The sequence below is a fragment of the Panthera pardus genome, unplaced genomic scaffold (assembly GCF_024362965.1).
Source record: "Panthera pardus isolate Hobbes unplaced genomic scaffold, ASM2436296v1 HiC_scaffold_22, whole genome shotgun sequence".
Classification (NCBI taxonomy): domain Eukaryota; kingdom Metazoa; phylum Chordata; class Mammalia; order Carnivora; family Felidae; genus Panthera; species Panthera pardus.
In genome coordinates, this window is record NW_026526788.1 from 808385 (window position 1) to 831660 (window position 23276).

The following is a 23276-nucleotide window of genomic DNA, read 5'->3' on the forward strand; positions in this document are numbered from 1 at the left end:
GCACCACTTTTTCAGTTAGATCTCCAGATGCAGTAGGGAAGGCCGATCCCTTAAGGTGGGACGGAAATGCGCTCTGAGGGGCGGCTCCCGGCGCCAGCACCGTGGACAGCGCCCGCCGCCGGCCGCTGGCCAGAGCCACCCGCCCGCCGGCGGCCACCCCAGAGCCCGCGGTGGGAGAGATGGCCTCGCCACCTACCAGAGGGGCGGGCCTGCCAGTGTTTGGGAATGGATCTGATCCAGAGGGGGAGACCGCGAGCAAGGGAAGACTTAACTAAGGCGTCGCAAGGAGCGCGCTCATTCCGAGTATTGTGAAAAGTCACGCAGGAAGGTGGGGGTCCCTCTTCCTCCCTTGCCCCCTGCGACTCCCCCCGCCCCGGCAAATAAACACAAGGAACAACTTTACGCAACAGACAGAATGGCTGAGTTTAATGCTTCAAGTTTTCCATTTCCTTCCACAGGGCTTTGTTTTAAAAATAACAAAATGAGGTAAATAAGTTAATGTATGTACACGTTATAAACATTGTGTCGGATTGCGGCTGCGGCAACTCAAGTTGTTAGAGACGGAGTTGCTGCGCGGTGACTCGAGGTCAGCCACCTGCAACCTGAGCAGATTTGTCGTCCTGAGGAGAATTCGCACGCTGTTGGTGGAATGGGGTCTAGAAGCATTTGCGGTGGACGATGGAGGGGCCAGCCTCGTCGTACTCCTGCTTGGTGATCCACATCTGCTGGAAGGTGGACAGCGAGGCCAGGATGGAGCCGCCGATCCACACCGAGTACTTGCGCTCAGGCGGGGCGATGATCTGTAAGACAGGGAGCGCGTCAGGCCGGCGAGGGCCGCACCCCGGGGCCCACCCGCGGGCAGGGGGCGCGGGCCGCCGCCAACCTTGATCTTCATGGTGCTGGGGGCCAGCGCCGTGATCTCCTTCTGCATGCGGTCAGCGATACCCGGGTACATGGTGGTGCCCCCCGACATGACGTTGTTGGCGTACAGGTCCTTCCTGATGTCGATGTCGCACTTCATGATGCTGTTGTAGGTGGTCTCGTGGATGCCCGCCGACTCCATGCCTGGGGGCCGCAGGGAGGAGCGTGAGCCGGCGGGTGCGAGCCGGGGACCGGGCGGGGCCCCGGGGCTCCCGGGGAGGCCGGCGAGCGGGACTCACCGATGAAGGAGGGCTGGAAGAGCGTCTCCGGGCAACGGAAGCGCTCGTTACCGATGGTGATGACCTGTCCGTCGGGCAGCTCGTAGCTCTTCTCCAGGGAGGAGGAGGAGGCGGCCGTCGCCATCTCGTTCTCGAAGTCCAGGGCCACGTAGCACAGCTTCTCCTTGATGTCGCGCACGATCTCGCGCTCAGCTGTGGGGGGGCAGGGGCAGGAGAGGCGCCCTCAGCGCAGGGCCCCAGGGCCCGCGCGCCACCCCGCCCGCCCGGGGAGCCCGGAGCGCCGCGCACCTGTGGTCACGAAGGAGTAGCCGCGCTCAGTGAGGATCTTCATCAGGTAGTCGGTGAGGTCGCGGCCGGCCAAGTCCAGGCGCATGATGGCGTGCGGCAGGGCGTAGCCCTCATAGATGGGCACGTTGTGGGTGACGCCGTCGCCGGAGTCGAGCACGATGCCTGCGCGGGGGGCGGGGCGGGGCACACGGCGGGGGTGAGCGCGCGCCCCCGAGGCCGGGCGCGGGCGCGCGCGGCGGGCGGGAGCGGGGGAGCGGGGCGGCCCCGCGCGCACTCACCGGTGGTACGGCCGGAGGCGTAGAGGGACAGCACGGCCTGGATGGCCACGTACATGGCGGGCACGTTGAAGGTCTCAAACATGATCTGGGTCATCTTCTCGCGGTTGGCCTTGGGGTTGAGGGGGGCCTCGGTGAGCAGGGTGGGGTGCTCCTCGGGGGCCACGCGGAGCTCGTTGTAGAAGGTGTGGTGCCAGATCTTCTCCATGTCGTCCCAGTTGGTGATGATGCCGTGCTCAATGGGGTACTTCAGGGTCAGGATGCCTCTCTTGCTCTGCGCCTCGTCGCCCACGTAGGAATCTTTCTGACCCATACCCACCATGACGCCCTGCGGAGCGGGGGACACCACGCCCACGTTACGGCGACTCCCGCGACCGCGGCTGGCCTACGCGGGGGGGTGGGGGAGGACCCCCGCCCGGCTCCCTCCGCGGACGGGCAGCCTGACCTGGTGGCGAGGGCGGCCCACGATGGAAGGGAACACGGCCCTAGGGGCGTCGTCGCCGGCGAAGCCGGCTTTCACCAGGCCGGAGCCATTGTCGCACACGAGGGCGGTGGTCTCGTCTTCGTCACACATGGTGTCTGGTTTCTGTAAAGGACAAGAAGGCCGTGGAGACGCACGACGCGACAGCGCAGGAGTCCCCGACGGCCCGAGCGCCCTCCCTTCCCGGGGACCGACGGACGTCCCCAGCCCTGAGCCGCGCGCCGTCGGCCAGGGGAGCGGCCAAGGGCACCCTGGCGGGCTTCGCTCCCCGGGCTCAGGGCCGCGCTGCGGAGAATCTCGGAGAATTTCTCCACCCCGGGAACCCCGGACACCTCTGCCTTCGCTGCAGGCTACCTGACGCAGGAGCCGGGCGCTGGCGCCCCAGGCCTCGGCGCCTCGGCGGCCTCGTCTGGGCGGTCGAGGCGGGCGATACCTGCTCGCCGGGCGAGCGTGGGGGCCGAAGGAGATGCCCGTGGGAAGGGCTTTGGTGCTCCGTGCAGAGAGGAGTGGCCCATTCCGGACCCCCACGACATTCCAACCTCAGGACAGAGGCACCGTTTCGCCTGATGGCGACCCCAGAGAATTGCGGCCCTTGCTGCTCTCGGGCTCCGGCCTTCCTCGGGAAGGCATTGCCCTTGGGACGACTAAAGCAAAACCTCTAATCCACCCGGCACATACGGAACGCCAGGTAAAGGAGCCCAAAGGGGCTGGGGATAAATTTGGAGATGTTTCCCAAAGCTGATGGCCTCGGGCCTCCTCTATAAAGCGCGTGTGGCTCTGAGGACCAAGCCTCGGGGTGGGCGGGCAGAAAGCAGGCCTTGGGGCTGATCGGGTGAGTCGGTTGGGTTCTACCCCGGAGTTCTCCAGGCTCCCCTCGGTGGTGCCCTGTCACCTTGTCCCCCTGTCCTATTGTTCTCCTGTCCCCGGCCCCCTCCTCCACTCCCGCCCTACCTGGGCGGGTGGCTACACCTGCTGCTCTCCGGCTCGGGCCCTGGTCGCCGCGGGAGGGAAGCGAGGCTTCTCTCGGCGCTGTCCGCTGCGGTGGCCGCTGGTCCTCGCGCTCAGGTTTTATATAGCCCGCGGGCGCTCCCCCCCGCGCCGCCCCGCAGGAATGTCGCTCCCCTTCTCGAGCCATATTTGGGTGTTGGGCACTGGAGCCCCGTCCCCCAGCCGGCTCGCGGCCTGGGTCCCCGCCCGGGTCCCCTGCGCTGACCAAAGAAGGAGCGGCCTGGCCCGAGCCCAGGTAACGCGGGCCGGGCCGTATATGGAGTGTCTCCCCGGCCGGTCGGCCCCTCCCGACCCGGCCCAGTTGCCCGCCCGAGGGGATGGGGTGGGGCGAGGGTCACCGCGAGCGCCAGTGGGTGCGCGTGTGCGCCTGCGCTCCCGGAGCTGCACCTGTCCGCAAGGCCTCCCCACCCTGTCCGCTCTGCTCGCACAGGGCGCTCCGGAGGGTGCCTCCCACATTTCATCCCTTCTTTGGGTTTACTCACACCCTCAGAGCCCCACGTGCGGCTACAGGGAGGAGGGAGCCGTGTCCCAGTGGTGGGACAAGAGAGGATGGGAGAAGCGGTCACAGGAAGGGAAGGAAGGCGTCCCAGGAAGGGAAGGAAGGCGACCCCCGCTCCCCGGTGAACTTCGCCTCTCCCTTCCCACCCCTGAGCTCCCCGATTCGGAGGGCTGACCCGCCCCCACCGCGGAGAGGGCCACCGGCGGCGGGAGGGCGCGCAGCTGTCGCGGGCCAGACAGCTGGCGGCGGGAGGAGAGGGCGGAGAGGCGGGGAGGAGGAGGAGGAGGAGGGCTCCCGGGGACAGGCCCGGGCGGCGGCCCTGGCCGCGCCAGGCACAACGCCAGGGCAGCCGGAGCTGTTCCTCTCAGTGACACGCAGCGCACTCGGGTGTTCGTGAAGGGAGTGAATTTGGTGGTGCTGGTGGTGGGTGTTCTCTTCCTCCCGGACTGAACCTGCCCCAGGTTGGGTGGGCTGGGCTGAGCCCCCAAACCCCCACCTCCCTGGTGGGACTAAGAGTGTCCCTGTCCTGGGGCTGAAAGGCAGGGGTCACAACTCCCGACCCGGTGGTGGAATGGGCGAAGCGCCCTTACTAAATGAGACCTTGCTCGACCTTCCTCCCAGTAAAGAGGACAAGGACATTGCACTCTAGGATGGGTAGCAATTTTTCCTTCTGCAAAGGCTGAACAAACTCATCTTTCTATTTAGAGGGTGCAGCCTTGCCAAGGCCAGGCCGCTTCCCAGTCCACCTTGGAGCAACTCACCCTCTACCAGAGCCTGCTGAAGCGGTTCTATTTATACCACTGATACATGGGGATATGCCTTTCAGATTTTCTAGAAGGATTTGGATCTACTTATGGTAAGGTGGAGCGAGGGTCAGAAGAGGTTATCCAGTCGGTGCGGGATTCGCATTTTCGGCAGGGGTGGGGGTGGGGGTGGGGGTGGGGGTTGGGGAACAAGCGCAGTCCTAACCCTGCCATCGAAGGCAGAAGGAGAGACCGTTTTCTGTGATGAACTCAGTGACATGCTTGGAGCGGGTACATCGGTGCTGTGGTGCCAGCGCGAATGGAACCATTCATTTTTCTGATGGGCTTAAGTGTTCCCAAAATAGTTGCAGTTCGCATTTGGTCGTGGAGCTGGGCAAGGGGGACAGGTGTGGATTCCCCGGAGGACGGATATAAAGGCACATGTAACCCTCCCCGGTAGCCCACATCATGGCAGCTCTTCCTAAACCATCAAAGTCCATTAAAAAATGAAGTTTGTTTAGCAGGGGGCCTATGTCGGGAGTATGAAGAGTCAGCTAAAAGCTGCTGTAGTTTCTTTCACATGTGGCTTTTTCAGTTGTTGCAGAGAACGAGTGAGTAACAGACAGAGCTACGTGTCCTTTTTAATACCTTCTGTCCTGCTGTCAGTGGGTAGTGAAGATGCTAGGAAGGAAACAAACAAAAAGACGCCCCCCACCCCCAAAAAAACAAAACAAAAATCCAAAAAAAACCTGCAAATGCACTGTATGCACAATTTTGAGGGGTAAAGCTTAAATTCTGGCCTGAAAGTAGCAAGGATACCTAAGAACTTGTTGCTTTTTTAAAAAGGGGAACTGGGCTGCCAGTATCTTCCAAACCTCTTGCTCGGTGTGGTTCCTCTCTCTCCTACAGCAAGCTTTTCTGAGCCCGGAGTCTATCGGTGTCAAAGACACGTGAAAAGCTATGAAGAAAACCCAAGGGAAGGAAACCTCGGGAGCTGGGGCCCGAGAACACAGGGCCGGACATCTGCTCTCCGTCCACGGTTGGGGCTGTTTAAATGGTCTCTTGACGGGTCACCACGGGGCCACCCAATCCCATCCTGGTCTTGTTGAGTTCTCATTGGCCTAGGGAATAGACCTAACGGGTGAGTGGAAAGGCCACCTCCATACATGTACGGTTTTGGGGAACACAGCAGTGCTCTGCTCTCGCCTAGTAAGCGGGTGGCTGCCCGCATAGCCTTTTGAGAACTATCGCCAAGTAAAGCTCAGCCACGGAGGGAATGCTTGACAGAGAGCGTCGGCTTCTAAGTTTTCCCCGGCTCTTGACACTCTGATGGGGCCTTGGGCTGCCGCTCAGCTGTCTTCTCCAGAGCCCTGTCCCCTCAGTTCCTCACTCATCTGTGAGCCACCTTGCTGCGTCTCAGCCTCCCATTGTTATTTCCTGATTCAAATACGAATTCATAGAACGCTTTACGTGCTTTCACATGGTTCCCTTGGATGCTTGTAACTATTCTGAGGGAAACAAGATCCGTACTAGTCATGCCATTCAATGTTAAAACTCAGTTAAAACTCAGAAAAGTAAGGCTCGGTGAGTCAGACCACAGGGCCCCCGGGGTCCCACAGCTGGGGCTTGGGCGACTCCCCCTCCCACCAGGAGCACCTTTCTCCCTTCCTTCAATCCTCCCCAAAACTTGGTTTCCTTCTGGAAATATAAAAGATCCTCAAGGGATCTTTTCCAACAGGAGCCAAGGACATCCAGAAATGAAGTCACGGCTTCTGCCCTGGAAGTGACGGCTTCCGTCACCTCTCGTTCTGCCCCCACTACCTCCTAATATCTGGCATAAGAACCTGGTGAAAAATCTGCACTTGGCATTTCTGGGTATGCCCCTCACCCCTTCTGAATGGCTCTGTGGCCTTGGGCAGGTCATTTCAAGAAAGACTCTGTATTCTCAACTGAGGGTACTACCTACTCCTTAAGACTGACTTGGACAGAAGTGCCTGGGACAGAAGTGCTCAATAAATAGTACAATATCTTTCTTCTGAGTGTCTGGAGGAGGTGGGGGGGGGGTAGTGAGGTGGGTAGGTGAGCAAAGGACATTCAAAATGATTATAACTGTTCACTAAACGTGTATAAGCATCATCACAAACTGAGCAGGAAAAGTCATGTAATTTTAAAGGAACTTGGAGCGCACAAAGATTTTTATAGAAAGATTTATTCTATTATTTAAAATGGCAAAAAAAAAAAACCAAAAAAAAAAAACAAAAAAAAACCAACCCAAACCCAAACCATGAACTCAAATGTTAAGATCATTAAGAAGGGAGAACTGTTAAATAAACCATGGCATAGCCATGTGGTAAAGCGTCAGGCACTCATTAGAAAATTGTATCTTGAAAAATCATGCATTCTCAAAGGGGGGAAACTGTTTCTTGGGGGGTGTGAAAAAAACTTAGATATTACAATGATTTGTGGCCTCCAAAGGCATAGTACATTGTGTGTGTGTGTGTGTGTCTATCTATCTATCTATCTGCAGTATTAAATTTTCATGGAGGGATGAGGGTGGAGTGATTAGGGCAAAAGTGTCTACAAAGATCCCTTAGGGATGCCAATGGGAAAAAGGTTGGGAAACACTGGATTAAGGATATATGGAGATGCTCATAATATACATTGGGTTATAAAGTATGGACAGTCCCAAATAGTCTAAGATACATTTCTTTTCTTTTTTTTTTTTTTTTAAGTTTATTTAAGTAATCTCTACACCCAACATGGAGCTTGAACTCATGACGCCGAGATCCAGAGATGCACGCTCTTCCAACAGAGCCAGCCAAGTGCCTCTAAAATGCATTCTAAGCTGGTAACTGAAATGATTTCTGGCTGGTGGTATTACAGGGGTTTATGTTCTTCCACATACTTTAAAAAAAAAAAATAGGTTTTACATTTTCTACAGCTTTTCATAATTTTAGAATTACACAAAATTATTTTTTAAAATTGCATTTTTGTATTTAATGAGTGGATTTTACATAGGAGTACGTAATACTACTTTCTCTTCAGGCATTCTCCAATAAAAGGTCCAGGGATAAAAAGGTGGGACTACCTTTTTCTGTAGTTATCAGCCTCAAGATGTACAAGTGTGATGGATCACAAGAGATCAAGGGGGAGCCTGACGACATTGTGACGTGGCTTTCCGTCTGTTCCCGCTACTAGAGAGAGCGATCCACCTCGAAGGGGAAATGTGCCGTGTGCCCTTCGCGTGGGCCTCGTGCGCTTGGCGGGTGACAGACTTCAGCACTTTGATTCGGACCCCGAAGTCAAAGAAAGAATCCGATTTCGAGGGCTTCTTCAAAAACAAAATCCCTGTGACAGAGGGTGTCTGTAGCCTTTTACTTCGCTAAGGGTTTCAGCAAGTCCCTTACGTGTATCTCAGGTTCTACCTTCACCCTTGATACATTCACAAAGTCTTAAAACGAAACATACCAGAGCACGAAGCTGGCTGCTATCAAAAACTGCGTTGCTTCATGTAATTGAGGCTGCAAACTGTGACTTTCAGAAGAGCAAAGACAGGAGTGAAAAAAACCCCTTCCCAAGGCAGTAATGTTCTCTTTCCTTAGAAAACATGCTCACCTTTATAATGTGCCTTTATTACTCAATTTATACAAAGATCAGTAATTCTTTGATAAAGACTACACTGTGAAACAACTTTTTAAAATTTAGAAAAGTTACTTAAAACCTTCGACCTTAATTTTATTAATTTTAAAAAACCCAACCATTTTGGTGCCAGGCTAAGAGACAGAGCTAGAAGAGTGAGGCTTCTCCTCCCTCAACATAAGACAACTACGCATTACACCGTGAGAGCAGCAATCTGACATCAGGCAATCAATGGGGCCAGGGTCACCGTCAGACTGGCTTTCCTGTCACATTAGGGATACTTAGATTTGTGGTAGCATGTGAAGGGGGCACCATCTTGTGTTCCCAGAGCACACGAGTATCTAAAAAGGATCATACGGGCAAGAACTGTTAATGTCTATGTAAAAGCAAAGCCTCGGCTTAGAACACAAGAGTTCAACCATCTCTTCCCTGCCACCTGACAAGTTCTTCCGACCTTCCCTTAGCACCGCACCCTTCCATATACTCCTAACCGGGACCCTCATGCTGTCCCAGCACACAAGCTGCAAACAGAAAAAGACAAGACTGCTAGTGTCTTTCCTCTGGTTATTAATGTAACGAGCTCCATTAACCTGTTCTTGCCAACATGTTCAAAGGCTGGATTTGAAGCCTAGAGGGGGAGAGGGCACGGGAAGAGAGGCACGGTGGCCGCACTTTGTGAAACCAGGCACCGGACTCTTTACCATATTTAACTTCTGACCTTTTCAGCTGTTGGAGCGAGCTGTTTAGTGAGCATTCAACTGGGCCAGAATCTGAATATGCCAGCAACACCCTGTGCAACCTCTAGTCTTTATTTAAAGCTGAGAAAAACTGAGTAATGACACTAGTCAGAACAATGAAGCTCTGAGAGCCACTACTTTTCAGTAAATCAGATGCCGTGTTAAGAAAACCCATAACGGCTTCTAGCGTAACACATGCTCTATGTTAGCCAGACTGTGGCAAAGCAGGAATTCAGTGTAAATCACCTTGAAAATACAGCTTGAATCCCCATACTGAAAGGCCATAACTAACTTTAATACTACAAATTTACCATATGGTAACTTGCAGGCAGGTTACCACTTAAGTGTTTTACTCACTACTCTAATACTCTATTTACATGGAAATGTATAGTATTTTCCCAGTGAATTAAGCAGTTCTCAAACTCACAGGAATTATGCCCACTTGTTTTGTCTTTCGGTCCTACAGCAAGTCACCAAATCTGACATGTGTCTTCCTGGACATTTCGCAGCAGCCCTAACCCAAACGGATACCAGACTCCCAATTCTCCTCAGTGCACAGTCTCCAGAGCGACAGCAATCTCAGAGACAATCAGTGCAATCCTGTCACGTTCAGAGTTATAGGGACTGAGGCCTAGAAGTGCTTTGTGCAAACAAATAGCCACAACTAGAACAAGAACTCCAGAGCCCTTGATGGAATGAGAAGGGTAGCCAGCAGGGAAATAACAGGTGATGAATCGATGGCAAAAGGAGAAAAGATCTTGTAACTAAAAAACAAAAAACTACAGTCACACGGCCGTTTCCAAATAAAGTACAAAAAATTCAGTAATTCATGTTATAAAACTGTACAAACTTTTAGATATTTAAGGTCTAAGATTTTTCTAAGGACGAGCCTTTACAAATTGTTAGCAGCAGTGACCATTTTCAGAAGAAGTTACACTTGTCCGCGGACATAATATTCATAGTTCGCTTTCAAAACAAACTCAAAGTAAGGATTAGACTTGAGGCTCCCAAGCTGGTCTGCCTGTAGGAGGTCTTTCACCTCTGGCAGGTATTCACTGAGCTGAATGCCTATAAACACAAACACAGAAAGTCCTTTTTTACTTTGATAAAACTCTCAAATGAATTAAGATGATTGATGATAACAGCATCTGTGCTTCTATTTAAAATATAATGTCACTCCACTATTGGGAAATACTCTGTTCTAAATTCCTTCCACGGTCAAACATACTTGCAGATCTAACAACACGACATGCTTTACTTAGAAGAGGTTGCTTGAGTGTTTTTTCCCCCTAGTGGTCAAAACAGCCAATCTAATTAAAGTCTTTAATAAGACCTGAAATATTTTCATTTTTCTCTACAGTTTAAGTCATTTATTTCTTCAACGTGGGAGTTTTTAACTAACAATCACCTGAGAACAAATATTTCAAACAATTATATATTCCAACAATTATGTATTCAGGTATTTCAAGTATCTTATAATTACATATTCCAATATTTCGACAGTTATATATATTAAATATGTATCCAATTATATGTATAGGGAAATAATTCAGTAAATGCAATGTCATGAAAGCTAGCTACAGTCTCTCAAAATATATATTATAGTTAAAAGTGAGACAGGTGAAGAACCATTTCATTAGTCCTCTAAAAGCCAGAAAGCCAATGAGCACTGATGAGACAGAACTGCTGAAATCAAGATCTGTGTAGTTACAAAAAGGCATGTACAGTTTTCTCGCCTGATAAAGAAAACTGGAAAAAAAATTTTCATATAAGACAGTATTTTATAATCCGTTACATTAGCATAAGGGTCTCAAAATCAAAGGCCCTCAAAGTGCCTAGCACCGTTTTTTGTACTTAATTGTAATATAATAAAAATCTGGTTAATGAATGTTATGAGGCTAAATTCAAAATATTTATACATCATTTATTATAATTAAAATACTTTCAATAAAGACTTTTTATCTGTAAAACAGTATTAAACTTGTGAAAATACATTAGTTTCTAAAAGATCAATTCTCTAAAAAAATGTAACATCTTATTTGGCTTCTATTTTTACGGGGCACGCCCTCTGTTTAGAACTAATATTTGGTGGGTTTCTTTTCGTTTCAGCTGGGGCCAAAAACTCCGGCAGGTGGTTATGAGGAAGGTGGCCTCGGGGACGTTGGTAAACTTAGAGCCAATGCCTCATCCAAAGGGGGCAGTGCTCATCAGATCCAGTTTACTGTTGCCAGATAAATAGATCAGTTCAGTTTAGGCAAACAGTTTGATTCTTAAGAGAATTAAGAAAATAAGACTTTTGTGGGGCGCCTGGGTGGCTCAGTCGGTTGAGTGTCCGACTTCGGCTCAGGTCATGATCTCACAGCTCGTGAGTTCGAGCCCCACGTCAGGCTCTGTGCTGACAGCTCGGAGCCTGGAGGCGGCTTCGGATTCTGTGTCTCCCTCTCTCTCTCTGCCCCTCCCCCGCTCATGCTCTGTCTCCCTCTCTCTGTCAAAAAAACAAATATTAAAAAAAATTAAAAAAAGAAAAGAAAAGAAGACTTTTGTAAGAACTCTTCTCAACTATTAAATACTGGTGACTAATTAGAAAAAAATTTAAACTCCATATATAATGACATGTGCATTTTATTTTGTGTGGATAATGCACTTCAATAATATATAAAAACAAACTGAAGTGATGGGTATTGAGGAGGGCACCTTTTGGGGTGAGCACTGGGTGTTGTATGAAAACCAATTTGACAATAAATTTCATATATTAAAAAAACAAACAAACAAACTGAAAAGCTCTGTATGGGTAAGTTAAATATATCTGTAGGATGAATACATTTCCACAAGCAAAAGTAATTGTTGGTTGTCAGAGTTTATGAAATATGAGGCTATCTATAACTCTCTATCTTCAGGATCTGTCTTTAAAAATATTTACCATTGTATATAGTAATTATATTATTAAAAAGGTTCCAAAAATAAATGTCTTTGGCTTCTTGTTATACATAATAAATATATATACCTTTAATTTGTACATGTATGTATGTATGTAAATGTGTCTGAATGTATTATATATATATATGTATTATATATATTTATATATACTTATATATATTTTTATAATATAATATTTCTACTTGTTTTTGTCCTTTGGTCACAATGTAATAATTCTTCACAACTTTACGTTCCTGTTATCCTTATGAGTAAGATCTAAGAATAACAAAAACAGCAAAGTCACCTTTAAGAGCACCACTTATTTACCCACAATTCAATTCTGTGGCACTTTTTTTTTTACTTTTTTTTTTTTTTTTGAGAGAGAGAAAGAGACAGCTTGAGCGGGGGAGGGACAGAGAGAGGGAGGGAGAGAGAGAACCCAAGCAGGCTCCATGCTACCAGCTGCAGAGCCCAGAGTGGGGCTTGAACCCACGAACTGCGAGATCATGACCTGAGCCAAAACCAAGAGTCAGATGCTCAACCGACGGCCACCCAGGTGCCCCTCTGTGGCACTTTTAGAAGAACAAATTTCATGGACAGCATTGGATTTGGGTCCAAATGGTTTCCAACTCTTCAACCATACATAGAAGTCAGCCATATCATTTCTTCATTTCCAAATACAGAAAAGAGAAAGCCTTTTGGTGCGTTTTAGCTCTTTTGGAATTTCAAGCATTTCAAATACTTTCAAGCAAAAAAATAGGTTCTTTTGCTAGATTCCTTCCTTATTTCATTTTTAGTTTTTATTTACTTTGTGACAATGTAAAGTCTTAATTAACCTTTGTATTACTTGCTCATTTTTGAAAATGAATGTACTATTAAATCTGTCAATATGGAGCAATCAAGTATTCCTTTTTCATGAAGAAAAGTTCAAATCATTTCTGAGCAAGTTCCAAGTGATCTAGTCACAGAATTACATTTTCTTTGGATCACTTATAAAAGGAGACGAAAAATCTGAAAACTAATGCTAGGAGACCCATACAGATGGGCTATAAAAAAAACAAAAAAACAAAAAAAAGCCTTCTGAAACACAAACACTGAGAGTTTGCTTCTCTTTAACCTCAGAATACTGGTTGGTGTGGTTAATTCCATAGAACTTTTCTACGGGTCCTCCTTCATTTCACTTGGTTAAGCCAGTGATTTTTTAAAATAGAGGACTGTAAGGGCGCCTGGGTGGTTCAGTCAGTTAAGCGACTGACTTCGGCTCGGGTCATGATCTCACAGTTTGTGAGTTTGAGCCCCACGTCAGGTTCTGTGCTGACAGCTCGGAGCCTGGAGCCTGCTTCGGATTCGGTGTCTCCCTCTCTCTCTGTCCCTCCCCTGCTCACGCTCTGTCTCTCTCAAAAATAAATAAACGTTAAAAAAAAATTAAAACACAGGACTGCGGAATACAATCTATCACAGAGGAGTTGGGGCTATGAGTCCTATGAATCTGCAAAATACTTCCAGGCATTCAAAGGACAAATGTCTATTGAGTGACTACTATGTATCAGGGACTGGATTTGGCATGTTTTCGTAGATTAAATAATGTATCTTGCATATGTATATATAGAAACCTTTCAAATGTGTGTAAATGTCAGTATGATGGATAGAAGTCCCATCCATTTAGAAGGACTGCTGAATTTACAACTTTTTATCACTGTGTATTTTTTCCATTTGATATAAAAGAGAGTGTCCTTATATTTGAAAAGATTGGTGAACACTAAGTTAGCCTATTTTGCACATTGCCTGAATTTAGTAGCATACGTTTTGATAACAATTCTATAATACGAGTCACATAGGTATAAAATGTGCAACATTGCTCATCTCTCCTAACATTCTCCATATATTAAGCTCCCAGTAATATAAAAAATGGTAAAAGTAAAAATACAGCTGATCCCTGAACAACACGGGTTTGAACGGCAAGGGTCCACTTACCTGCGAATTTTTTTTTTTTTTTTTTAATACAGTACAGTACTATGACTGTATTTTCTCTTTCTTATGATTTTCTTAAGAACGTTTTCATTTCTCTAAGCTTACTTTATGATAAGAATACAGTACATAACACACATATAAAATATGTGTTAACTGTGTTACTGGTAAGGCTTCTGGTCAATAGCAGACCATCAGCAGTTAGGTTTTTAGGGAGTCAAATGTTATACGTAGATTTTCAACTGTGCTGGGGATCAGTGCCCCTCATCCACACACTGTTCAAGGGTCAACTGCATCCTCTAATTCATATACCTCCCTAAGAACAGCATTTTGTCCATAAAAGCTTCTTTACCTAATTTGTCTCTCAATCAGCAAATGGAATTTTGCTCACTGCTTTAGTATGGGAGCATGTGCAGAACACATTCCCTTCTTGTTTCTTTTTATTTTGTTCCTAAAATGAATTTTAGAGTATTAACATCCAAAATGGATTTGAAAAAGCATTTGTAATTTATTCTTAAGCACAGTATGGCCAGTTATATAACAAAAAGTTACATCTCATTTATCATATACATTTTTGGTATCACAACCAACACTTGAATCTATTCCTTGTCCAATCAGCATGGACACTTTGCCCACTGGAGTCCCCCAGGATCCATGTGGATGGAGACTTCACCTTGACACATGCTCCCCCAATTGGAGAGGAAAGAAAAAAACCCTTCATTTTAATATTTGTGTATTTTTGAGAGAGAGCGCGTGAGCAGGGGAGGGGCAGGGAGAGAGGGAGACCCAGAATCCAAAGCAGGCTCCAGGCTCCGAGCCGTCAGCACAGAGTCTGACGCGGGGCTTGAACTCATGAGCCGTGAGATCATGACCTGAGGAGAGGTTGGACGCTTAACTGACTGAGCCACTCAGGCACCCCAACCCTTCCTTCATTTTAAACAAATCGAATTCTGAGTACGGTACTGTTTAATCTTAAACTGCCCTCGCATTGACACCTTGGCAAATCCCATTCTCAGATTTCTAAAACTGAGGAGCGATACCAGAACTTCTAGTGTCAACAAACTACTCACCATCTTTTAAAAGTTTCTGTAAGATTTTCACAAATATACTGCCTTTAGATACTTCAATTGGATCATCCTTACCATCTGAACTGGACCAGCTAGAAAACAAAAGTGCAATGGGAAGAAAATGAAATCGTGAACATATCTGAAATAAAGGACTTCTGTTTGCTACCACAGTCTTGTTCTAATGGTTGTGCTGGGGAGGGGTTGGGGGGTCAGGTGGAGAATCTTAAGTTTTTGTGATACTGTTTCAAATTATTAAAATAAGGGAGCTTTAAATGTTGAACACACTTAGAGTCTTTATAGTAGATACAAGATGTTACACTCAAGTAGCTACCTGCCCAACGTAATGATACCTATGTGATGTCAAAACCAAGTAGTGAGGTATCTGTTCCCAAAAAACGCTATAAATATATAACAAATCTAGTAAGGACTCCAAAGTATGATCTTCAGAGCACAATAGTTACAGTATATTGTAACAGATTCTGCTTTTCATAAAAGTAAAAGGGTAACTGGTGTCTAATACAATGTAAGTCTTATCTAGATGAGATTATCTACCGCTGAAATACACACACACAGAACCACTACTCTGTATCATCAATGGATATATCCCACGATGCCTTAAAGTTTTTAAACATAAAGCCGTGAAAAGAATTCCAGCCAAATGATGGCATACTTTTTTTTAGATTAGGAAGGAGAATCAAGTGGCAGAGCTAGATGCTTCAGAGCGTGACCTCCAAGACCAAGCAGAACAATGTGAACCATTTGGGAGTGATCAGAGGAAGAAATGCTTTCGTAAAAATAGTTCTACTGTCATTTCTCAGCACGATATAAAAAGGAAAGTTGTGGGTAGGGAAGGACGTTAACACTCAAGTCACGTTCTCTTTAAAATTCTTTTTCCCCGACAATTTGATTCTCAGTCTTTCACAGCCACCACCTTTCTTTGCCACCATTTCCAGCAGAAATCTCCCCCCTTAAGAAGGAGATAATGTGAGAGGTCTCAATAACTTACAAGACAGTACTGATACTCTAATAAACTTCTTATTTAAAACAACAGCAGCTTGTTTGGCAGAATTGGCCCAACTTGTGTGAAAATCAGGAACATAGGCATTTCTGTGCAAACTGACAGTCTAAATTTTAAAATCAAAAGTAGAGACGTATTAACCTAGTGGTCCTAAGTCCTTAAACTCTCCCTGAATTATTGAATGAAAAATTTAGATTACTAATGCAACCATTACAATTTTCATAGTATATGTTATAAAACAATTAGGCTACAAGACCGTTTGATGTATGGTATCATAATCTTCCTAAAGAATCCTTTCCCAAAACTGTACCTTAGATTCATGCTATGAGAACTTACTTATCTCTCTGAAGAGCTTTGCAAAGGATTTCCAGTTTTAGATCATTTATATTTACATCTTCCTCCTTTATGGTGAAACAAAAAAATTCTCATTAAGTCCTGATTTTAAGAAATACATGCTTACATTTGAGTTGTATCAGTTTCTAATTCTACATAAATATTGTTTTACTTTTGATTCATAATTTAAAAAAATTTCCTTATAAGACATTAATACGCAGAAGAGTAAGCCAATTAATAACTCTGTGTGAATCAGTTTCTGATTATTCTGTGATAATCTGATGTTATCAGGAACCCTGAAAAGGTTAAGATTTTAAACAAGGTAACATAAAAGCCAATCCATTACATTTTTTAAGTCTACCAAACTACTTTCAATTGCAAGGCCAATTCTTATCCTACAGAATTATCATCATAATCTTTTTTTTCCCCCCAAAGAAGGCTGAGAAACAGCTCCTCTTAGGGTGAATACTATGAAAAATATATTGATAAAGCAACGTATCAGAATGAAGAACTAATAATGACTTAATAAATGAAAGAAAAAAAAATACCTCAGGACTCTGAAAAGCCGTGTTTTTTATTCGTGCACAGAAAAAGACAGGGAACATGCGAGAATTATCAGGAAAGGGACTCTCCTGACAACTTTTCTAAAGAGCTACACATTCCAAGAGTTAGGAATAGCTGAACCAGAGAGTCTTTTTTAAAATTTAAAAAAAAAAAACATTTATTTATTTTTGAGAGAGAGAGAGACTGAGAGAGAGACTGAGAGAGAGAGAGAACAAGTGGGGGAGGGGCAGAGAGAGAGGGCAACAGAATCTGAAGCCGGCTCCAGGCTCTGAGCTGTGAGCACAGAGCCTGATGTGGGGCTCGAACTCATGAACTGTGAGATCACGATCTGAGCCAGAGTCGGACGCTTTAACCGACTGAGCCACCCAGGCACCCGAGGGTCTTTTTTATTTTTTTTTATTTAAAAAAAAAAAAAAAAAAAATTTTTTTTTAATGTTTATTCATTTTTGGATAGAGAGAGACAGAGTGTGAGGGGGGAGAGGCAAAGAGAGAGGGAGACACAGAATCTGAAGCAAGCTCCAGGCTCTGAACTGACAGCAGAGTCTGACGCGGGGCTCGAACTCACAGACCGCGAGATCGTGACCTGAGCCGAAGTCAGACGCTTAACAGACTGAGCCACCCAAGCGCCCCACTGGGAGTCTTTTTTAATTAACACACTGTCATGATTGGCTAAAAGAAGTTACCTTTTCTTTTTTAATACGTTTTCAATTCTACAGCAAACCAAATATATAATTGTGATACTTGCCTTTGATCGTCTCCAGTGATTTTCCTTACCTCATCGATATATTCCAGCAAGTCCAAAGCTTTCTTGAAATCATATTCATTAGCTCTTCTGTTTTCTTCACAGATATATAGCTATGGGAAATTCAAATGAGGTTGAGGATTATTTTAAGTAATCATATAACTAAGACTAGAGAAATTTAGGGAGAAAATAAGTCATTATGTCTTCCAAGTAAGTCACAGGTATTTGTATTTTATACGAAGAAGACTGTCACATTTGGAAATCACATTCCATCTATCCTCACGATCAACTTTCTTTTAAAACATGCCTACACTCAACAGTACTTCATTTGTGTAACTTGGTATATATACTTTAAAAACGTCAGTAAATTCATATTCTTAGGTTCAATATAATGTAACATACTTCAGTATTCTTTTGGGCATATTCTTTGCAATATGCTATATAAAGAGAGGCTGTTGTGGGCTCAATTACAGGAAATCTGTTACCAATAATGACTAAAATACTGAAGTTTTGGAATTGTCTTCTGTTACTATAATTAGAGCGATTTCAAAGTGATCCTACATCACTCTTGTATTGGGATGCTCTGTTGAAGGGCAAAGAGCGAAGCAGAGTTAAGGCTACAAGTACAGTACGTAACAATGAGACTGTCTCATGGAGGCTGCAGCCCATAATCTAGGGAATTGTTGTGTTCCTGCCCTCAGGAATGTGTTGTGTTCCAGACAAAAGCAGGAGGACAGTACTCACAGGCTATGTAAATCTAGTTCCTTAAACTATTTTTCTTATGGAAGAGCCTGAACTGTACCTCATGGTATGTTTATGTCCTATGCTAGAAAAGAAAATCCAAGTATTTCCTTCTGGTCACCTGGATAAGCATCTCTAGGAACAGCTGGAGATCTATGGGAGGCAGAGGCTGATCCGCTTCCTGTCAACTGGCATCCTGTTCTCAAGCAGCTTCTAACAACTTATTTTAGAGGAAGGGGAAAGTTACCGGAAAAATGGAAACGGAAAGAGGACTACTCTTAGGAACTGTCCATCTGACTCAAGAAACACTGACGTTGTTTTGAGACTGAGGAATGGTGCAAGGATTCACAAAGACGTACGCTGATGAGCTGTGGTGCAGTCAGCACCGGCATCGCACTGAGACTCAGCTCTTTCTCTGCCAGCAGTTGCTCCGGCAGGGTCTCCTGGTGCAGTAGAAAGCGCTCCTGCTCAGCCATTTCTAGAATTCAAAATGAGAGGCAGGGAGGGGAGTAAACTTCTGCTCTGTCATAAAACAAATCTGAATTTAAAAAAAAAAAAAAAAAAAAAAAAGGAACACCTCTAACGGTAATCTCATCGTTATTTGATGATCTTAAAATGTTATTAATTCTGCTTGCCTTTGATTCCTGATTATGTTAAAACATATTCATGATTTGATCCAAGTCATATAAACAGTCACAGTAACCAGACAGTTAGGAGAGAAGAGAAGAGCTATGAAAATACACCTACTGCCTGGAGAACAGATGGCTATTTCACAAGACACAAGTCCCCCAAATCTGGGGCCACCCGGTCCCATTTCATGTTAACTCAAGAAGGTGCTTCTTCCCACCAGTTTCTAGTAGAATCTTGCACGAAGGGAAATGATCTATTTAAAAGCCGCCATGAGTTATTACAAGAAAAAAAGCCTGGAAGATTATGCACCAAACCTATTAATTAGCAATGGTGAGCTCTACTGGATGAGGTGACATCAGCCATCCAGGCTGCAGCCCATTACCCGGTTTTGCCCAGGAAGATGTGGACTGCAGGAGACAAGGACTGAGAACTGCTATATATTCTCATAAACACAGTTGTCACCGCCAGGTACAATGACCAAAGCATAAATATGCTCATTCAAATACTGACATCCCTCGTGATCCTAATTTTGTAAAAATTAAATAATTTTTGTGCGATTTCCATACATAGAGAAGCAGACTGGGAGGGTACACGAAACAGTGACCATAGTTCTCTCTGGGGCAGTGAGATTATATAGACTATCTGTTTGTTATGTTTTTTCCCGGTAATTTACAAATTTCAGTAAGGAATTATTGATATAACCAGAAAATTAAAAAAAAAATCTACTCCCTAGGATTAGATACACTGTGATGATGGTCTGCAGGTAATTACTGACACCCAAAAACATTCCCATTGTGTTAAGAAAGCAAAAGTTAAGAAGTGATCAAATGTAAAAAAAAAAAAAAAAAGAAGTGATCAAATGTAAAATGGTGACCACAGTTCCAATGATTTCTGGTGAGTGGGTTGTGGGGGGAGCAAGAAATAAAACCTTGATTTGAGGGACACTTGGGTGGCTCAGTCAGTTAAGCGTCCGACTCTTGATTTCAGCTCAGGTCATCTCACGGTTTGTGGGATTGAGCCCCGTGTCAGGCTCTGAGCTGACCACAAAGCCTGCTTAAGATTCTCTTGCTCTTTCCCTCTGCCCCTCTCCCCAGCTTGTACGAGCACGCTCTCTCTCTCTCTCTCTCTCTCTCTCAAATATAAATAAATAGATAGATAAAACAACCATCTGGATTTGAATAACACGGTCTATCTCTGGTGACTAGGTAAAATATGGCTTCCCATGTCAGACTATCAGCCAACCTTGCAGAATATATACACACTTCTCTAGAACAATAAACACTACTAGTGCTTAAAAATAAGATTGAAAATCTCCTTTATAAACAGTGAAAAATAGTTTTAATAATAAAAGTTAAATGCTAACCCTACACTTTATTGGGGACTTAATATGTATAAGACATTTTTTTCAAGGAACACAGTGTCTCCACTCCTTACAACTACCCATTTTATAGCTGAGGAAACGGAGGCTCAGAGGGTATCCAAGGTCACAAAGCTAGTAAGCCAGAGAAAACATATGAAACCAGATCTGTCCAATTTCTGTCAAGATTCTTTCTACTGTTTCCATTCCTTGAAGAAAAAAAGACGGTAGTATAAATAGAATCCATACCTCAAAGGCTGGCCTCTGTGGATAAGCCCTGCAACCAAATACAAGTATCTATGTTTGTATACCCTTCACCCCTGATCACAGAGTTAAGATCCCCTTCCAATTTTTACTTTGAGAAATTCCAAACTTGGGGCACCTGGGTGCTCAGTTGGTTAAGTGTATGACTCTTGATCTATGGGTCGTGAGTTCGAGTCCACAATGGGCTCCATGCTGGGCATGCAGCCGATTTAGAAAAGAATTCTAGGGGGGCCTGGGTGGCTCAATTGGTTAAGCAGCCTACTTCAGCTCAGGTCATGATCCTGTGGTTTGTGAGTCTGAGCCCTGAGTCAGGCTCTGCTTTGGATTCTGTGTCTCCCCCTCCCCTGCTTGTACTGTCTCTCTCTCTCAAAAATAAATAAAGCATTAAAAAAAATTTTTTTTAAATAAACATTAGAAAAATAAAAATAAACTCTAACACCACAGAAAATTAAAAAAAAATTTTCTTAACGTTTTTTTATTTTTGAGAGAAAAAGAGACAGCGTGCGAGCAGGGGAGGGACAGAGAGACAGGGAGACAGAATCCAAAGCAGGCTCCAGGCTCCGAGCTGTCAGCACAGAGCCCGATGCGGGGCCTGAACTCATGAACCGTGAGATCATGACCTGAGCCGAAGTCAGACGCTCAGGCGCCCCTAGAGAAACTATTAAAGAAGAATACAGTGCACCCTGTATACCTACAGTTACCTGTTAGCATTCTGCCATCTTGGCTTTATCTACCTGTTTACCTATCTACCTATTTGCTTTTCCTCCTAAATCAAATGAAAGCTGCAAACATCATGACATTTCTAAATACTTTAGGATGTACCTCCTAAGGGCATTCAATCACAATATCATTATCAGATCTGAAAAATTTAACACAAATACACAAATACCATCTAATGTTAATTATGTTCACATCCCCTCAGTTGTCCCCAAAACGTGCGTCATGGTTGGTTATTTGGGGGATGATCAAGGAGCTGAGCCAGCCTCTCTCCCTACATTTGGTTGTCATGGCTCTCAGGTTACTTTAATCTAAAACAGCCTCCTGTTTTGTTGTTTTTTTAAGTTTTTTGTCTTTCATGCTGCTGAATTTGGGAGTCGGAGCCAATTATATTGCAAAATGCCCCAAAACAGGATCTATCTAATCACTTCCCTGTGGTTAGATTCAGGTCGAACATTTCTGACACGACAATAGCACAAGGTGGTATTCCACACTGCTACGTGACATCACCCTGGGAAGTATTTACGGTGAGCCTGTCTCAGTGCTGATGATGGTACCTGTCAGGTCCATGTCACGATACTCTGAAAATATGAGGCCATCCTTTTCCCCTAAGCCCTAAACTCAATGGCTTTAGCGTCCTTGGATGACACATTAGTCACCATGGTTGCAGGTGGTGATCTGCCAAGTCCCATTCTACACTTATTAGTTGGTATTCTTTTTTTTCCTAAAGGAAACTCTCACTGACCCCTCCCCTTGTGGGTCTCACTGTAGATTTATGGATTTTTTTTTGTTTTTAAACTGTGAAATAAAATGTTTTACTATCATTCTTTTTGGTGTTTAGATTATCCCCAAACTTGGCCAGTGGTGGCTGTCGTATTGACATCTCTACATTAAGCTTGCTTTCTGGCCCAACAAGACTCCCCAGGATCATTCCCTCAATAACCCTCATCTCCTTTTACTGAGAAATAGTTAGAAGCCATGATACAGGACTAGGTACGCTCCTGTCACTGGGGTGTCACTGCTTTTAGGCCTTTTCAGTGGACAGAGCCCAAGAAATACTTTAATTTTGAACAATCGTGATTCCATCTGAAATCTCCAATTCAAGTACAGTCCAGGGCCCTTCCTCATCCTCCTCCTAGATTTCTATCTCCCTCTTCCCCTTGGTTCTCAAAAATAAGAGTATATCCAAACATTTTCTTAACTGACAACATAACAAAAGTCTCACAATTATGACACCAAAAAGCTTTGAATTCTGAAACCAGTAGCTTTAACAAACTACTATCTACAACAAACCCACTGAATAAAGATTTCTTTGCAGTTCTTCCTGTTCTTAGAATGTGAGTCACTAAGGGTGTAATCAAAGCACTGGGTCAAATCATTTACTTTTATTCTTTAGGAATTCTTATTTAACATACAAACTTTCTCTAAAAAATAGAATCCCAAATATGTACTTATGTAATTGTCTAAAGCCACTGAATAGAAAGCATTCCTCTTAAAGAAGAGATGGGTCCTGTGTCTAATGAATACCACTGAACAATACTAGGAGTGCATTATAAAAGTTCACTGATAGCATGCTTGATGCTCAAATTCTTTCTTTTACCTTCAATTTTTTCTTGCAGTACATCCTCTGAAAAGTCTGAAGCCAAGGCAGCCAATTTACTCAAGCCAAGAAGGGTTTTTTTCTTTGCAAAGTAATGTGTTTCCATGTTTGCCAGACCCAGAAGTGTTGCATGAGCCTACAACAAAACACGAAAACTGCTAAGACCCCGCGTACTAATTCAAGTTGAAATACAGGCTAATGAACAACCTAAACTTGTTTTCCCCCCTAATTTATATCAATGAAAGATCAAGTCAGTACTAGCAAACCTAAAAACTAATTGGTTCTATACACCAAGAGTAATTACACAATAAAATACCAACCAGCAACACTAATTATTGGGAAAAGAAACATGTATAAGACATTTGCTCTGTAACAATTACAGAGTCACTTCAACGACCTGTCAAGGACAAATTTTAAAATTAATTCGTGTATTGTTTTTACTCATAATTTGAACATTTTAATACTCATTGCAAATAAAGGTCAATGGTTATTTACATGTTAATACAATTTTTGTGCTTTATTTTACTCT

The 23276-nt window shown here is 44.8% G+C and overlaps 2 protein-coding genes across 3 annotated transcripts in view; both read right to left on the reverse strand.

Moving 5' to 3' along the window:
* Positions 1 to 398: 398 nt before the first annotated feature.
* Positions 399 to 3287, reverse strand: ACTA1 (actin alpha 1, skeletal muscle). The gene is made up of 7 exons (XM_019419074.2): positions 3156 to 3287; positions 2169 to 2309; positions 1727 to 2051; positions 1449 to 1610; positions 1161 to 1352; positions 884 to 1065; positions 399 to 800 (listed from the first exon to the last, which is right to left on the reverse strand). The coding sequence occupies exons 2-7, from the start codon at positions 2295 to 2297 to the stop codon at positions 657 to 659; spliced, it is 1134 nt and encodes a 377-aa protein (XP_019274619.1). The 5' UTR covers positions 2298 to 2309; positions 3156 to 3287; the 3' UTR covers positions 399 to 656.
* Positions 3288 to 7255: 3968 nt separating this feature from the next.
* The window catches only part of NUP133 (nucleoporin 133), a 56384-nt gene continuing 40363 nt past the window's right edge, over positions 7256 to 23276 (reverse strand). Inside the window, exons 21-26 of one of the 2 annotated variants that reach the window (XM_019419073.2) lie at positions 22748 to 22883; positions 18539 to 18657; positions 17471 to 17551; positions 16136 to 16200; positions 14785 to 14873; positions 7256 to 9898 (exon numbers count right to left, since the gene is read on the reverse strand). In XM_019419073.2, the coding sequence (XP_019274618.1) occupies positions 9762 to 9898; positions 14785 to 14873; positions 16136 to 16200; positions 17471 to 17551; positions 18539 to 18657; positions 22748 to 22883 (627 nt within the window). In that variant the 3' untranslated portion in view covers positions 7256 to 9761. Of the gene's footprint in view, positions 9899 to 14198; positions 14587 to 14784; positions 14874 to 16135; positions 16201 to 17470; positions 17552 to 18538; positions 18658 to 22747; positions 22884 to 23276 lie in introns of those variants that run through there. The other variant, XM_053910184.1, reaches the window with a different exon arrangement.